Consider the following 18,528-nt stretch of genomic DNA (forward strand, 5'->3'; position numbering starts at 1 on the left):
ATGACAAAACTGAAAAATCAGAAACATAATAAGAGCAAGGATTCAACAATGACAATTATTGTTGAAAACTGTAAAAATATTATTATTTCTCAACTGCCTCAATACAGTGTAACTGTCCTCAAAATCTTTTTTATTATTATTATTGTAACAGACTTTGTTGGATTGTACATGACAGAATCCAACAATGTCTGTTACTATAATACCGGTAATGATGTACTGGCGCTCGTTGTATGTGTGTATGCAATGTATTTTTCCCCTCGGGGCTTGCCGTAGATAGATAGGAATGGGTCGTGCGCACTTGGTACTGGAGTGTCGCGGTTTTTTGGAGTTAGTGATCTGATGTGTGGTATAATAAAGTGGAGAAGGGTTCAAACTGCTATGTTTATTATTTATTCAAACTGCTACCCTTACACCTAGAAGGTTAAGTTCCCCTGCGGCTATTTTCTCCAACTTAAACAGATACCGTGACTATGCGCAGTTGCGCGCGAATTGTCTATGCACTCGTGAGGTGTCTAGATTATGCGCATGATTTAAACGCTGGCAGACACAGTAGCAGTTGTTGGCAGGTATATTGATCATGAAATCAGAATTTTCTTGTCTTGAATTATTCATTCATTCATATTCATTCATTCATTTATGTCACTTGTTTAAGTCATCTAAAAAAATAATAATTTTAAACTCGATTTTAAACCCTGGTGGCCAGGGGGCCCCAAGCAGCCGTTTAGTTCGCTTATGCCTCGGGCCGGCCCTGAGTAGACTAGGCTAAATTTCTAAAAGATTTCTCCATTGTATCGTCTCGCACATAAGATTTGTTATTGACACATAGAGCGCCCCGCACTGCCTCTGTCAAACTCAAATCGTTCCTCCAATGTGTTTGACAGCTCGTCAGAGGGCGGAGCTACCGATGGGCGGTGGAAACAACGTGTTCTCTGTATACATAGTGGAACGTGCCGAAGTCAGTAAATAACAGGCAGTGACTCGAGGAGTTGACATTTACCAGAGGCTCCTCTGCGATTGACATCATTCATTTCACCTGGCGTGGGAGCCGAGAATTAAAGACAGCTAAAGGGATTCTGACATGCACTTTCAGAAATGTGAGTACGAAGACTTTTTATTAATATTTTTTATTTATTTACAGGATGGATTTATAGCTATAGCAGAAGGAATTGGAGAATATAGGCTACGATCAATTAATGGTTTTTGATTTGATGGAGTAAAAGGGTCAGAAAGTAGTCTTGTCTAGCCTATGAGACAGGTAGGCTAAGCCCTACGTTAAAGTGTTCGTGTTCCTATTAGACCTGAATAATTAAACACTGACATAAGCGTTTACCAATTTATTAAAATACACATAGGCTGTTAAATACAATTATTTAGCTGGAAACAACGTATGGAATAGCCTACTACTTTTCCTCTTTCTGTTTATATGAATTATTTTATGACGTAAGTTCAGTGATGTATGACCGTTTAAAAATAGGCAACCAATTTGAATAAAGGATCCCCCAACAACAACGTAGAGATACTGTCAGTCACTGAGTTCATTTTACGGCTATTTGGACAAACCCCTTGATAAATTACACCCCCTCTTAGGCTTTCAGTTCCCGTTTTTAATGGGTGTGGGTCTCATTTTAATAAAGAAAAGCTTGTGAAAAAGGCTGATAGCGAAAAGAAAACTGTATAAGGAACTGTATAATAAAACTATAATAGAAGCATTTATACTATACAAGTACAAATGTCTCGTGGAATAAACCAAGTGTCTAGGAATAAACGGCAAACTAAGATTTTTTAATGTGTAAATATATGTAGCTACTGTTCAGTGAGAGGTCCGGAATCCCCGCGAGGACACCCGCGCGCGTGACTCATTGGCCAGGGATTTCCGACTTTGAATTTACAAGATAAAGGTGCGAGGGTATCCCAGCCGCTGATACCCACGCTTTCGGACATTTCAGACATGAAAATCAATGTTCTGTAGACTTCTGTAGAAATACTGTGACCTTTAAAACTGTTGCGACAGTTTTAGCAAAACCACTGTTATTTTTTATATAGCCAGTAAATATGAATAGCCTGTCAAGTGTTTCACTACCATGAGTAGCCTAGCGTTTGTAACACATTCTAAGCCTCTGTCAAACGTCGATATAACATTCCTACCTTAAAATCTTATAACTTAAACTAGTTTAGAATCCTGTTATTACAACATACCCCACTACCTATTTATTAACTTTGTTTAAAAATCAATTAGGGTCAAATCCCATGACCACTTTTTCTAATTTCATTTTATTTTAAATCAAATAAAATGAGTGGGGGGGAAAAACATAGAAATACATTAAACATAGGCTAGCAATTTTAAAAACAACTGTGTGATTGTGATATTCAACTCTCACTGTAAACCTATACTGTAACTTTACTATTTTGTCTGATATTTGTGGGTCCAATATATGAATGCCTTATAACTAGTCAACTAGTCATGATAATGATCACCCCCTCCTACACAATGTAAATAAATCATACTCTAATTAATATGCTACATATTGAGACATGGTGAAATAACCTTAAGAATTTGTGTATCTGTCAAGACATTTTTTAAACTCCATTATTGTACATTTTGAGATAGTGAGCTTTAAAAAGTAACAGGCCGAGAAGTGGAGTAATTAAACTGGAATGGAGAACAAAACAAAAAAAGAAGACAGATAAGAAAAGGAATGATCCTCTCGAGGTTATACCCAGTGGAATTTCCATGCTGATTAAATCAAAGCCACCTTCCTCTTCTGAATTCCCTTTGCCATAAGAATTACTTAATGTTTTGGTGAAACCAGTTACTTTTCCTGTAAATGGGTATCTCACAGAAAGCAGTTATTGTGTCCGAGCTATATATAGATGAATCAACCGAAACACTGTTATAGTTAGGCTATATATAGGCAAAACTATTATTCAATTCAATTCAATTCAAATTTATTTGTATAGCGCTTTTCACAATACACATTGTCTCAAAGCAGCTTTACAGAAATTGCATTTCGGAAATGTACATATAAAAATACAGTTAGTTAATCAAGTATTAATTTATGGCATAACATATCGCCGGCTTTGAGTCGTCTCTTCACAGGCGTCGAGTCGTCTCTTCACAGGCGTTGGGGCATCTGAAGTCTCCGTGAGAGGCTGGATACAAACTGGAGCTGACGAACGCTATTTACCTCGGGACTAGCGTCCCGAGATAACAGCAGAAAGGCAGATGGGACATAGTTAGCATAGCTGATGTTCATAATGTTAATGCATTCGAACTGATTCAGCAGTAGTATTAAAGGTTAAGCATTAAGTGAATGCTTGGTTAAAGAGATGCGTCTTTAATCTAGTTTTAAACTGGGACAGCGAGTCTGAGTCTCGTACAATATCAGGAAGGCTATTCCAGAGTTTAGGAGCTAAATGTGAGAACGCCCTCCCTCCTTTAGTGGACTTAGATATCCTAGGAATGACCAGAAGCCTCGAATTTAGTGATCTTAAAGAGCGCGATGGATTGTATGGCGATAGAAGGTCTGTTAAATACACAGGAGCTAAACCATTTAGGGCTTTATAGGTCAGTAGGAATACTTTGTAATTGATACGTAACTTAATAGGTAACCAGTGTAGAGATGATAAAATAGGTGTTATATGATCATATTTTCTTGATCTAGTAAGAACTCTAGCAGCTGCATTTTGCACTAACTGTAGCTTGTTGATTGAGGATGCAGGACAGCCAGCTAATAAAGCATTACAGTAATCTAGTCTCGAGGTCATGAATGCATGAACTAACTTTTCTGCATCAGAAACAGATAGCATGTTGCGTAGCTTAGCAATGTTTCTAAGGTGGAAAAAGCCTGTTCTTGTAATGAAATATGATTTTCGAAAGTCAAGTTGCGGTCTAGTATAACACCCAGGTCTTTTACTGTAGTGGATAAAGTAACAGGACATCCTTCTAAATTAAAGTTGTATTGTAAGGGATTTTGTGGGTAGTTTTTTGGACCAATAAGTAGTACCTCCGTTTTATCTGAATTTAATAGCAGGAAATTACACGTCATCCAGCATTTTATATCATTTAGACACTCTGTCAATTTAGATAAGTTAGTGTTTTCATCTGGTCGTGATGAGATATATAATTGAGTGTCATCAGCATAACAGTGGAAATTAATTCCATGTTTTCTTATAATATTACCAAGTGGCAGCATATATATTGAGAATAGCAGAGGGCCTAACACCAGAGGGCCTATTATATCTGGTGATCATGGAGGTACATAATATATACCCTGACTAGTCCATAAAAGATACTTTTATAAATAAGTAAAATAAGTTAGAAGTGTTTCTCTCACACTCCATTTTGGGAAAGAAAAATGTGTGAGTGAACTAGTTATTTGATTAATATTTAAACAAGATCTCCCTTGTTTGTCCTGGTGGCCAGATGAAGTATTGCCGCTTAACTGTATCTACAGCTGATTTTGGCTCAGTACTGCCACTGTTTGGCAGGCATCATCTGTTCACACACACCTCTGATGGGCCCCTTCAGAGGACGTATACGTCAGATGCAGGAAGAAGATGTGGTTTGCCACGAAGAGCGTAACGGAGAAAAGGAAATAGTTACAGAGAATGTGTTTGTGAGAACCCTCTCCATAGACGCAGGGTTTCTGATGAAGAAGACAGGTAGACGTGACCTCACCACCTCTTTTCCAAATGGAATACCTTCCTCACGGGTGAGAGGATGAGCATTACGCTCCTCCGGTGGAAATGTCTTTCTTATCTCACGTTTGGGGTCAAGAGTTTGAAGAAACTTTCCTTCTCTCTGCTCTAGAATACGTAACTGAAGCCCACTGGAAACCTCCGATATTTGCATTCTTGTCTTTTTCAGTTTCTTTTAGTGACTAACACGAAGAAAATACATTTGTATGTCATACCGACACCTGCTATTAAAAACGGCCATGGGGAAATCACATTACTGTAGAAATCAATCAGTTTTACTTGAAAAAAAACTACAACGCTAAATGAAGCAAGATAGATATGTAGCAAGAAGTAAATGTTTTACTTGCTTAAACAAATCTCTTACATTTGCTGTGGCATTGTAAAACAAATGTCTGGGATTTAATAGAAAGATAAAAAATACCCATCTCACCTTTCCTGAATTTATTAACAGTTGTTAATTTAAAAATAAAATATTTCATAGCATTTATTTTCATTCTGAGGTATAAATATGATTATTAGCTTAGACAAAATAGTCACTGCATCTAGTTAATAAAGTTCCACAATTATATAATTGTAAAATAAATTACATACTTTATTAAGAAATATTCATGAAGAATATGAACTTGATAATGGGCAAGGGCGCATGGACTCTCGCTTGATAAATCAATATCAGTTTAGAGATTTAAAGAGACTACCGTTCAAAAGTTAGGGGTCGGTAAGATTTTGAAATGTTTTTGAAAGCAGTCTCTTATGCACAACAAGGCATTTATTTGATAAAAAAAAATACAGTAAAAATAGTAATATTGTAAAATATTATTACAATTTAGAATAACTACTTTCTATTGTAATATTCTTTCTTTGTTTTCTATTGTAATAACTCTAATTTATTCCTGTGATGGTAAAGCTAAATTTTCAGCATCATTACTTCAGTCTTCAGTGTCACGTGATCCTTCAGAAGTCATTCTAACATGCTGATTTACTGCTCAAGAAATATTTCTTATAATGATCAATGTTGAAAACAGTTGAGCTGCTGTGATACGTTTTCTGTGATTCTTTAACAGCATTTATCTTTACTTAGACTTTTCGAACAAAAAAAAAACCCATTATGATTAATATCAAAATGGTTTATTCCTGTGTCCACAGCACCGAAGGAAAAGGCGTGTTACCCTCTGCCCACAGTGAAGAAACTCCTGGAGCAGAAGAGAAAGAGAGAGACCTCCTCAGCACCCCCCTCCTGCTCTACAGCATCTTATACCGCTGGTGGCGCTGCATCTGTCCCAGTCAGTCAAAACTATTATACCTCTAAGTATGAATGTCTTGAGGCTGATATAAACGGCTTTAATCATCCTCCAAAATGTTTCCAACAGGTGTTGGCATCAGTACAATCTCCCACTGTTGGTGAGTCTGAGCATCTCTGCTAAAAGAGGATTTTGCTTTTAAAATGGAACTTTGAATTCTAAAGATGATCCCTTTCCTTTGCAGAAACCAGTGCAAGCTACACAGACATGGGCGCAGTTAGATACGACCGATGGGAAGTTTCCAGCATTCATCAGGCACATTCCTCCCTACAGCAGTGCAACCCTTTCTCGTTCATGTCCAGTTCCTCCACCGCACCAAACTTTACCCAGACTGGACAAACGCTTGCCACTGGCTACAGCCCCCAGCAGATGCAAGACTGCCAGGACGCCCAGACAACACAGCAATATGTAAGAGCTCTAAAAGTATTTGGGGTAGCATAATAATCAAAGGCTTCTTACATAATCATGTTCATTTGGTCAAGTTTCAGTTCCATTCTCTGTACTTTCTCTCAGTCTATAACAGAGTGCCCTGTAACTGCAGCCGGGACTGATATGACTGGAACAGTCCCCGTTCAGAGCTCAGGCTTGTGTTGGCCATCTGAATCCAGAGCAGAGGATCACACAAGCCAATACCTTCTCCATGAGTTCAGGCCCCAAATGGATTTGGTGAAGCTGCAGGAGGCTCGAGTCTTCCTGCAGAACATGGATTATAGTAGAACCACCTGGCAGGATGATGATGGGGACACGTAAGTCAAAGGAACATGTTCTGCATGTTGTTTAGGGTGGAGATATACTACCACGGATGCGGTAACAAGGGGTCAGCTGGAAGAATGATCTGTAGTTCTGTAGACTTAAATGAGTACACTACTGTTCAAAAAATGATATTATGCTCACCAAGGCTGCAAAAATACAGTAAAAACAGTGATATTGTGAAATATTACCACAATTTAAAATAACTGTTTTCTATTTTAATAAATTGTACAACTTAATTTATTCGTGATGGCTAGAGCTTTTGTGCTAAAGAAACATTCAAACAATTTTTTAATCAATGTTATGCCCCTTAATGTTTTTCTATGCAAACCGTGATACATTTTTCAGGATTGTTTGATGAAAATTTATCTAGCATTTATTTGAAAAATGAATCTTTTGTAACATTGTAAGAGTCTTTACTGTCACTTTTCGATCAATTGCATCCTTGCTGGGCAAAAGTATTTATTTATTTAAAAAAAAAAAAAAAAAACACCTTGCTGACACAAAATTGATGGTCATGCATATAATCTCTTCTAGTAACCCCCATAGATTTAGGAATGTTTAAATGTGTAGCCTTTTATTTAATTTTTTATGAAAATGGGTAAATGATTTTAGTAAAATTAAGTAGTTTGGCATCATCTTTTATTAGTATTTCTTTAAAAAACAATTCTTCAATGCTAATTCGAAAAACTTTTGTCACAGGATGTGCGGCGTGTGGAGTGACTGCCCAAAAACATAATGATATTTATGAACGAATAATTCCTAATAGTTCCATAAAAGAGTTTTTAACCCTTTTGAAAAAAACATTATTAATATGTGTAAATAAAAAAAAGGTTACTAACATTTTCAACTTTTTCTTTAAAAAATTCTTGAAAAACCAAATGAAACTAACATAAATACAGGGAGGTCATTTTCAATGTAGCAATTTGGTATGGTAAATAGAATTTGCAGTTTTATTTAGATACCTTCCAGTCATGTACTTATACTGTCATTATGTAAATTGCTCAGTTAATGTATCAGCATTAGGTGTTTCACCAGAGGGGTCTTCTAAGGCCTTGTGAGTTTCTCAACTAATGAAACCACAGTATAAGCGCAAGTCCTGTAGAAAGGTGACTCTAACTGAAAACATTAAGGTTGTTAGACTGTAAATGAAAACTGAAACTTAGTTCTTCCTCTCTTTTAGGATTTTACATATCTATACTGCGAAAGGCCTGAGGGAATATGCTTTTGCTGCTGCGGAGAAACTTTGTGGACTGGGGAAGTTGGACTCTAAAGAACACAAGGGCAAGGTGAATATCACAACAAAATACTGTTAAAGGGCCCCTCATAATAGTGTGTTTCATTATGTATAATAGTTTCATTATACTTTTCATGTAGTGTGTAATATTACTGTTTGTGAATGTAAAAGGTCTAAAAAGTTCAAAGTGCACAATAAATAGTTATTCTATATGAACAGATTCTGAACTGCCTAAAACAAGTTTTCAGTAATTCCAGTCTTACTTCTTGAATAAACCTATGTAGGTTTGTAACAAATTTGCATAATACCGGCCTATAGTCTTCACTGGCTACCTGCGAATAACGTCTACTATGACCCACACTCAAACACTGTAACTGATGCCTGGAAGTGTTTGGTTTGTCTTGTGTTGAGAATACACTGTTTTCTGAGCTGCGAAAGCAAATCCACTTTGGAATACAAAGAATGATATTGATAAGGTAAAACCAATGGCAACATTAAAGTTCGTATCAGTGTGTGTGCTAGAGCTGAGCTGAAATTCAAATATGGTAATAGACGCTTTGTTTCCGACATGCTATTTAAGCGGTAAACCAATCATAACAGACTGAGACATCTGACCAAACAGAGCAAAGTAAGCTTTCAGAAAGGAGGAGTTTAGAGAGACTGAATCCTCCTTTAATTGAACCATTCCAGGTGCTGTGAGAAAAGAAGTGATGCTACAAGTGATGAGAAAATTAAAATGTTTTCTGACCTTGGGTGCATGTAAACCCATTGTAGGACACATTTATGATGTCCCAGGGAATTTGTATTATTATTATTTCTCTCACTGACTTTTTGTACCTTTGTGTTCAAGACTGCTTTGCTGGTGGCCGTAACAGCTAATCAACCAGATATAGTCCAGGATCTTCTCTCTCTTGGTGCGGACATCGGCATCTGTGACGTCAACGGTCAAACTGCGCTCCATCTGACTGCCACCTACGGTTTCCCTCGTGTCATGGAGGTGAGAGACCACCCATGTGTCAAATCATTAAAAATAACAAAAGCATGCATCAAAACCACTATGATTTTATAGGTTATTCTCTTTTCTGGAGTGCCAGTGGACCTGGAGGCTCGTAATTTTGAAGGTATAAACCTTTTCTCTATTAAGCATCACAGTTACATCTAAGGAAATAATAATATATAGCTTTTGCTTCTGCCTGCTTACTTTAGGTCTGACTCCTCTGCACTGTGCAGTGATCTCTCACTGTGCCACGATGAAGGCTATAAATGCCTCCTCCTCATCCACAGCATGGCTAGTCGATGGTGGTCTACAGGCTCAGGCAGAAGATAAACTGATGTGTTTGAAGCTTCTTATAAATGCTAAGGCTTCAGTTCTCAGTCAGGTACTCAATTTAATCGCTCTTTAATGCGTTGTATTAATCAGTACAGTTTTAATCCCAATGGTAATGAAGTAATGTGTTCATTATTGCTAAAGGACCCCTTGGTGGATATACAGATAGAGCAGAGACACCCATTAAATATTATAAAACATGAAGCCGGGTACCATTAAAGTACCAAAATAAAGATATTGATGTATCATTTACACCACTGTTCAAAGTTTGGGTGCGATTTTTTAAATGTTTTTGAAAGAAGTCTCTTATGCTCAACAAGGCTGCATTAATTGCTGATTTAGTTCTTAGAAAACATTTCTAATTATTATCAATATTGAAAACAATTCTGCCGCTTAATATTTTTGTAGAAAGTGCGATACCTTTTTAGGATTATTTGAAGAATATAAAGTACAAAAGAACAGCTTTTATTTTAAGTAGAAATCTTGTAACTGTATAAATGTCTTATGTCACTTTGATCAATTGAATGCATCATTGTTGAATAAAAGTGTTAATTGATTGAATATCTAACTGACACAAAACTTTTGAATGGTATACTATATCAAATATATTTTCCTAATTTAATTAGGCTTCTACACAATGTGGAAGGTACAGTGAAATATCAAATAAACTTTTTTAGCTTTTGCTTACTTGCTATTTTATAATAATAAATATTTATAAATAAACAAATGGGGTTTTCTTTCCTCCCACAAAACTTATTTTTAAATCAATATATTATTGGTGGGCACCTGTTGAAGGAACTGCTATTGTTTTTTCTTTACATTATGTAATATTGCTAAGTTAGCAACAGCAAACACACAAATTAAAGTTACTGACATTTACAATTTATAGTAGATATTTATAGGTATAGGAAAAGACAAGATATATTTCCCAAATGTTCCTTTCTGACAGACAGACAAACAATTGATTTTGTAATTGTTCCATAAAGCGCGGTTTCGTTCTGAGAATGCCGCGAAAGGAAGAAACCTCATTCATGCCACGGCAGCTTTGATGTCGCTTCAGTTTCACTTTGTTCACTAACTATGCCTCTGTCTTTTTTCAGGAAATCAAAAGCAACAAGACCGTTCTTCACCTGGCAGTGAAGGAGGGGAATATCCATCTCGTGCGCTTCCTTCTGAGCCTCCAACTCTCCAATATGCAAGAGTTCATCAACATGAAAGTGAGAAACATGATGACGATATTGTATTACTTTCATTTACCTTCGAAATCATACGTAGTAGGTAATATCCACACGCCTCGTGTCGCAGTTAATCGCAGCCGCGGTGAAATTTAGACCAACAGAACTATTGTAGGTGTAAACACGAAATTAAAGTTGAGTGCTTTCTCAGATAAAAGATTGCTAGTTATTTTGTCTGTTTTTGCTCTGCCAGCAGAATTAGTTTTTAACAAAGCCAAAGCATATTTAGGCCTAATTGCTGCGCGTCTCAGTCTAAACAACCAGATGCAGGCCTAGTGACATTTCGTTACTAAATGAATATTTTTGATCCAATAGGTAAATGGAATGAAGTCACCTGTTTCGTTCCCGAATGAATCAGTGGAGTTTTTAACAAATCGGCCCACTCATAAATAGGCTACAGTAATTTGTTTTGTTCCTGAATGATTCTTTTGAACAAATCAGTTAAATGATTCACTGAATCACTCATAAAAAAACACCTGTATCCTTCCTGAATGATTCAGAGTTTTTTTGGTTTTATGAATCAGTTATGTGAACTACCCAGTGACTCACTCATACAGTAATTTGTATAGTTCCTGTATGATTCCCTGTTTTTGGACTAATCAGTGTAATTATTCACTGAATCACTTATAAATACAACAACAAGTGTTTCATTCCTGAATGATTCTGAGGGTTTTTTTTACGAATCAGTTGGATGAACGACCCAGTGACTCACTCATTCAGTAATTTGCATAGTTCCAGTATGATTCCATGTTTTTCAACTAATCAGTTTAGTAAACGACTTAATCGCTAGCAAACAAAGACAGATGATTTTTTGTTTCTTAAAGGATTAGTATGTTTGAAGGAATTGATTGATGGATGGATGATTTGGGGTGGCATGGTGGCTAAGTTGTTTCTGGGTAGCACCGTTGCCTCACAGCAAGAAGGTCCTCGCTTTGAGCCCTGGCTGAGCTGTGTGGAATTTGCATATTCTCCCTATTTTCTCTGGGTGCTATAATGTGATTCAGTCATCACTACATTTATCCCATACTATAATGAATTCTAGTACAGATAGACTTACAGCGTACAACAGTCTGACATCAGTATCCATATATTGTCTATCTCCACTCAGGCTCACGGACACACTGCCCTACACATGGCCGCAGGGCTGCACGGAAGCCCCTATCAGGAGGAACTGATCCGGCTGCTGCTGAGTCGTGGCGCTGATCCCAGCATCCGCAACCTGGAGAACGACCAGCCCGCTCACTTACTGCAGAGCGGAGACAAGAGAGAGAGAGTGAGAGGCTTTTATTTAATAACAACCAGTCTGTAAGGACTCGTGTGTACAGTGCCGTGCAAACCATAAAAAAACATTCTCTTGTACAGTTTGATGGTGGATTCATTGTTTTGTAACGTCATGGAATGAGAAGAACACACTAGCTGACACCAATTTTCCCCCTCTCTCTCTTTCTCTCCCTCAGCTCAAGATCATCTTGAAGAAGAAAAATGCCTCCTCTAGGCGGCGTTTTACATCCTTACAGGACCAAGAGTGACTCGGACTGATCAGTCCCAGCGTTCCCCACCTTCTCCAATAGAGGTCTAGAGCAAATAACAGTACGCACATGAAACATCAGTCTTGATAATACGATTAACTGTTCACCATCAAGATGTATATTAGAACAATTATGGATTGAATGGACATTATTCAAATAATTAACACCAAAAAGAGCTTTTAAAATGAACCTAAACACAGTCATCCTAGACTAGAATGAATCTAGATCATCTCTGGAGAAGGATGGGTTTATCTTCAGTATCCTTTTTATGAGGATTTCCCCCTATTGCATCATTTTAGTATGACAGTATATCTTTTGTTAAGGATCATTCATCGATTCTGTACCATAAAGCTGCTTCCCAGTTTATTTAAATGCTGAACATCAGCATTTTACTATGTTCCTGAATAGAGAATTTCAATGAAATCATCAGGACTGCCAGTGTACCAGTCAAGTTTCCACCTTCAATTATAAACCATATTGGTTTGCTTACATGTACTTTTTAAATCACTGTATCAGTGTGATATTTTTATTTGTTTTCAGAAGTATTTATATGGCTTTTGGTTAGTGTGTTGCATATTATTCTCTGTCCTCTTGTTCATGTTACTTTCACTCAGGGGAAAAGGTCAGTTATTTATTTAATGATTTGATATGAATGACAGCAGTTCTCTATGTAATGCACTTTTCTCAGCAGCACACTTGATATCATAGTTGTCCTTACAGGAGATGTGTCATCTGACCATGTATGTGAATGTGTTATTTTCATGAGTCATATACGAGGGGGTGAAATGTCAGGGGGTTCTGAGGTAGGAAGGTACAGTAGTTTTGTCTTCTTCAAGACCTTTCAGAATCAAGTCACACACATTAATATGATTTAACAATATTAATTCAGTAGAATAGAAAGGAAGGGTTTTTTTATGTGGGGATCGTGTCTATCTTGTATCAAGATTTCAAATGTTTGAGGTTGTTGTTGTTGTTGTTGTTGAGTCAGAGACATGCATGATTCACCATGATGTCCCTATGGAAATACAAATGAGGGAAAACACACGCTAATGTCACTTTCTTGCGGTGCTTGACTGGATTCATGAGAATTAGTTTGAAAACAAAGTGCATTCATTTATGAAACTTTTCTCAATGTTTTAATAAATATCGCAAACACTTAATGAATGAAACCATCTGACAAAACCGAATTCTGTGAGAATATGAAGTAGCATTAAAATCTGCTTGTTTGAATGTACAATATTTTACAATATTGTGTATGAATTATTATATCATTATGATACTTATACATTATTATACAACTTATTCATGTATTTCTGCAAACTATTGTTGTTTTATTAATGTTTTTGTGTGTTTTGCATTATATGTCAACTGACCAAGCCAAACTAAGTAAAGCTAATCAAAGTAAAAACCAAGAATGAACCTCTATAACTCAGTTACCAAAATGTCTTTGACATATGACTAATATTTGGATGAATAATAAAAACGCATTTTCATAACCGTATCAAACTCATCATTAAGACTGCTGCTAGTCATACTCAATAACTTCATTTCAAAGCATAATACACACACACAAAAACTTCTGCAGTATCTTGTAATGAATGCATAAGCATTCCTCCAAAAAAAAAAAAACATGCTGAGCGAACAGGAGCACAGTGATTCATTATTCTAAAAGTTATATGGATGCTTTTTCATTTATTAGTAGATGAGACATAAATACATTCAGTTGCAATTAAACCAGTTGCTTTTAGTAACACTTAGTTTGGGAGTAAAGTATTACTGTCGAAAGTGCTTTGTTTACTGGAAAACAGTAAACAAATATTCATGCTGTTACAATGGACATAAGATCATGTTTAACTCCAAGGTAAGGTTCCACCAGCTGCTCGTGAGGTTTTACTTAAATGTTAAGTTATATTAGGGGGTTCGTAACTACTAGTTAGTTTGCAACTCTGTATTTGATTGTTGCACCATTAGTTCTTAAGGCAAGACTTTCTTAGTTTCTATGCCCTCCATAAAGTAATGCGCAGTTGCATAATGATGTCTGACTTTACTGATCCAATAAACAGCCTTACAATTTGTAAATGAAAAGATGTTTGTGCAAGTTTGGATTATCTTATACGGTTGTTGTCAAAACTGTAAATGAATGGAATGGATCCAATAGTATAATTCAATATACAAATAATACATTTTCAGGAAATAAAATAATAAATACATTTATAATACAAGACATAAATACTACAATTTTACAATTGTCTTGCATTTTGTTTACATCTGCCATGCACAAATTACACAGGGCGACACACAGGATTGTGCATAGTTCCATGCTGGAGAGCTGCTCGTTTATTCTTTACTAAAATGTAAACGAGTGTTCAATTTAATTTCATCATATCTGTCTAAAGGATTGAAATCTATTAGATGAAACATCTGTCATTCAATCAGTCTGCAAATCATTATTCCTCCGTAAGTTTTTCAAAAAAATGCCTTTAGATCTAGCCCTCATATAATAAATCACAATTAAAGCAAATTATTCATGCATAAGTCAAATAACTGCAGTCATATAAGGTGCATCATGAATGGTATCATTAGCACTAAATAAACACAAAACGACATAATGAAGCACAAGTTCTACGGGGAGACCTAAAAATACAGCCATAGATCAGCATTTAGGCTGAGGTTACAAAAAGAGGTCAAGCGGGTTCTACTCTCCTCCACATTCTTGTAAGTAACTTTGTGAGTCTGAGCATTTCCTCTCACTATAATGAGCTGTGCCGTTCCAACATCCGCTTTAAACCGTTTGAGGGGGAACTAAAAAAAAAAAGGCGAAATCAATCAGGCGTTTGATAAATTCTGACAGTATTTTAAAGTAGAACATTATTGATGTTGATGTACTGTACCTTCTGTCTTTGGTGGCTGAGGGCCTTCCACTGGACTAGATCTGTAGTGGGGGAAAAATCACACAATTTATATGTGTGTATATACAGTAGCTGTATGTGTATATATGTGCCAATAAGCCACGCTGGTCCATCTAAGCACTTCATATTTAGCAAGCATGCTCATCCGCATTAATCAAATGTAAGTATTGACGGTTGATTTGTATGCAAGGGCCTGACGATTCAGATCCTCTCAGGACGACATGCGGAGCATTTTATCAGTCTTGATACACACTGCCTACCCACACAAAGAGCACATAGTTCAGTTCTTAATTTGGGAAGCGCCAGAACAACAAACTTTCTGCCGTCTTCTTTTAAACATAACTTCAGTGTTCATAAGCATGACAGGCATACATGAGGTTGTGTATTTTAAACGTGCTGTTGTTTGAATGAATGGACAGTGTAGGTGAGCTGAAAGAAGAAGCTGATCAGTTCAAAAAACAATCGATTTAGAAACCAGGGGCTGCATTCAAACAGTAAAGGAGCTTTACAGAGAACACTCATGGCACCATCAATTCCATGATCATCTTTTTTCGTTCAAGACGTTTCCTCATCCTTTATTCGGGCTCATTCCACATGCACAGTCAAGGCTGCACATTCGTGTGAAAACCGCTTACTTGGATTTCGAACATTTGCACTTTTTACCTGTTGGGGCAAAACACATTTAGAGATGGTGAAACATGTAATTGAAAGGGGACTTTGATTGGGGTCATTTCAGTTTCAGTTCAGGCAGTTTGGAAGGAATGAATTCAATGTCATTTAAATTGACCAACATTTGTCATAAATGCAGAAGTACTCAGGCAAATGATTTGGTGAATTGACTGTGTTCACTGCACTTATTGAAGTAAAATGGGATTGACTACAATCATTGTCAGGTGAATGCCACTCTTGATGATCCTTCATGACCAGAACATATTTAGAATCTAACATCACAGCCATTTACTATTATTTGCACTCATTCAGCACATCCTATATTACAAAATGTCGATGATTATTATGTTAGTGACTTACTCAGAGCAATAAGAATTCCACCAACGAACATAATCACAGCTAGGATGACACCTGTGGTCCGCAACGTCTCGTAATCTGAGCTCAGAAATCAAGAGTGGTGAAATACTCTGTTTTACTGACTTTCCCTCAGTTTCACAGACAAGGCTTAAGCTAGTCCCAGACTAACAAGCATGTTTGAGCTGTTTTAACTGGAAGAACTTGCATTGATATATCTGAAAATATGTCAGTGCCGTTGTTTTGTCTCAATATGCACACCAGTAATGTTTTTTAAAACGTTTATAAAAGCTAAATGCCCTAATTGAACTATATGGCCTAATCCTGGCTTAATCTAAGCCCTGTCTGTGAAACTGGGCCTTTACGTTTTAAATAAATAAATACTTCCATGCAATACTCAACTGCTTACCATAATGAAAGGCACTCTGGTCCAAATTCATGTATGACTCTGTAAATACATTAAAATATTTTTAACAACGCTGAAACAAAAGAAACATCGATAGGCTTAATGTGGACCTATAGCAGGAATGTGATGCCAGTGAAGACGTGGAGTGAAGTAAGGAAAACAATGCAGGCGACAGAGTTCAGCACCATGGACAGATGCTGGTTTATTAAATCTATAAATATGGGAATAGTAGACTGGACTGTCAGAGTCTATGAATAACATAATCTTAAATAGCCTAACGCTGAGACACAGTCAGACTACAATCGATTGAATTATTAATCACATAAACAGTGATTTCGATTAGCTTTTGAGCATGGACGTGGCACAAGGCATGTTGCAAACTCAAGTGTTTTCAGCAGAAAGCGTCAGTAATTCGGGTGATTGATTATCTGCATAACGAGACTGCAGGCTCAGCTACAAGCCGGTTGGATGTGCACGCGCTCTGAGAACCTGCAGTCTCCACAGGCGAGTGGACCTTCCACTAATGAGAATCAATAGAAAGCTGTTCACACTGCCAATAGTCTGAGCTTTTATTATGGAGAGGGGAAAAGGCAACCCACGAACTAACATGCAATATAGACATCTTTGTAATGTCTCGTGAACTGGCTCTATGTAGTGCAATGATGCGGTGCTGAACTTCAGGGGTTTGCAACTGCTTAGTTGGCGATTTTCAGCACCCCACTCACTCTTAAAGGGATAGTCCACCCTAAAATCAACATTTTCATCATTTAGCCTACTCACCCTTGTTATTCCACTCGTCATTCTAAAAAGATAAGTGAATGAGACTGCCATTCTTCAGCATTTTGTGTTCAAGGGAACAGTTATACGGGTTTGACTATTTTCATTTTCGTGAATAATTAATTTAACCATCGTTCAATAACGGCGCTTTCAAAGAATGCATTGCTTTCATTATAAATGTATTAAACAGGTTTAAAACAATACCATCGAAGTAGACAATACAAAGTAGGCTAGTACCCAAAAAAGAATAAAATAAATCAGACTGCAATTCCTGAATATGCATAGGACAACTTCATATAGCCATATGCAATTGTAATAGTAATTCCTTTCAAATAACAGCATTTGCATAACAAGACTAGTTTTTTTTTTATTCAGTTATAGCCATCTCACGACAAACAGCCAGTCTCACTTATTTAACAGTGCACGTTCTAAAATGAGTTTGATTCATTACGCCAGCTATACCACCATGTAGTTTCATCTGTAAAAGCATACAAATGCTATAAATAGACAAACCTGTTGAAACTGCCATGACTGCGGTGCTCTTTCTAGACAAAGCTTCCTTGATCTTGCTACAGGCTGAAATTGAGCTCGGTGAATGAAGAGAAGAGAGCGTGTTGGAGCACTGCGTCGATGCTGGGCTTCGGGAGTTATACTTACGCCCCTAGCGGTGCAGATCTGTCGGTGTTCCCTTTAATTCGGTAGGGGAAGATCCCGGGTCTGGCGTTGGGTAGATAAAATGCATGCTGTCCAATGCGGTGGGGATCCTAAGCCAAACCTCCCTCCCGAGAGAATATATGCGACACACAGAACCCCACCTATGCAGCAACAGGACTGGGGCCTGCAGGAGCATATTTTTTTTTTTTTTTTTTTTTTCCAATATTTACCAACAGAACAAGTCGATACATATAAGAAATATAAACAATCTTTCAAAACAAAACAGAAATTATGGTTCAGAATACATTAAGAGAGGAAATGTGAAAGAAATTTAAAGGAGAGAAAAAAACGAAAAAAAATAAGAGAAGAGGGCACAAAAAGAAAAGAAAAAAGCATTAATGGAGAATATTAAACATGGCACAAATTCTGGATGTTTTCATTGCTTTCTTGTTAACAGAAGTTGAAATTGTATTTAAATACATCTTCAAATCTTCTTTGAAAAAGCTGAAGTGGGGTTTACTTTTCATATATTTACATACGAAACTTTCCAATATATAAAAGAAGGTGTATACAAAAACGTGCATTAATTAGATTCTTGTCTTTGATATAAAACCCAAAAAGAATGTGTCTATATGATAAAGAAAAGTTACAAAAAACCTTTTGGACAATTAGAGCATCAATATTA

The 18,528-nt window shown here is 36.8% G+C and overlaps 2 protein-coding genes across 5 annotated transcripts; one reads left to right on the forward strand and one right to left on the reverse strand.

The window, feature by feature from the left end:
• The first annotated feature begins 266 nt into the window (after positions 1-266).
• On the forward strand, positions 267-13,570 carry nfkbid (nuclear factor of kappa light polypeptide gene enhancer in B-cells inhibitor, delta). Of its 3 annotated transcripts, XM_077211756.1 has the most exons (13): positions 267-566; positions 882-1,094; positions 5,842-5,978; positions 6,066-6,096; positions 6,181-6,404; positions 6,510-6,742; positions 7,930-8,035; positions 8,834-8,980; positions 9,053-9,104; positions 9,190-9,362; positions 10,411-10,527; positions 11,654-11,818; positions 12,003-13,570. In XM_077211756.1, exons 2-13 carry the CDS (start codon positions 1,079-1,081, stop codon positions 12,072-12,074), a joined length of 1,473 nt encoding a protein of 490 aa, XP_077067871.1. In that variant the 5' UTR covers positions 267-566; positions 882-1,078; the 3' UTR covers positions 12,075-13,570. The 3 variants fall into 3 exon arrangements, with proteins under 3 accessions (XP_077067871.1, XP_077067861.1, XP_077067882.1); XM_077211767.1 differs by lacking the exons at positions 267-566; positions 882-1,094 and adding an exon at positions 4,527-4,712; XM_077211746.1 differs by lacking the exon at positions 267-566 and having other exon boundaries at positions 950-1,094; positions 5,842-6,096.
• Positions 13,188-17,848, reverse strand: fxyd7 (FXYD domain containing ion transport regulator 7). 2 transcript variants are annotated; one of them, XM_077211789.1, is made up of 6 exons: positions 17,703-17,848; positions 16,416-16,454; positions 16,013-16,087; positions 15,619-15,646; positions 14,966-15,006; positions 13,188-14,876 (listed from the first exon to the last, which is right to left on the reverse strand). In XM_077211789.1, the coding sequence occupies exons 1-6, from the start codon at positions 17,716-17,718 to the stop codon at positions 14,857-14,859; spliced, it is 219 nt and encodes a 72-aa protein (XP_077067904.1). In that variant the 5' UTR covers positions 17,719-17,848; the 3' UTR covers positions 13,188-14,856. The 2 variants fall into 2 exon arrangements, with proteins under 2 accessions (XP_077067904.1, XP_077067895.1); XM_077211780.1 differs by lacking the exon at positions 15,619-15,646.
• Between the last annotated feature and the right edge of the window lie 680 nt (positions 17,849-18,528).

This window comes from Siphateles boraxobius, unplaced genomic scaffold (genome assembly GCF_051911475.1).
Source record: "Siphateles boraxobius isolate OS27281-9 unplaced genomic scaffold, OSU_SipBor_1 12, whole genome shotgun sequence".
Classification (NCBI taxonomy): Eukaryota; Metazoa; Chordata; class Actinopteri; order Cypriniformes; family Leuciscidae; genus Siphateles; species Siphateles boraxobius.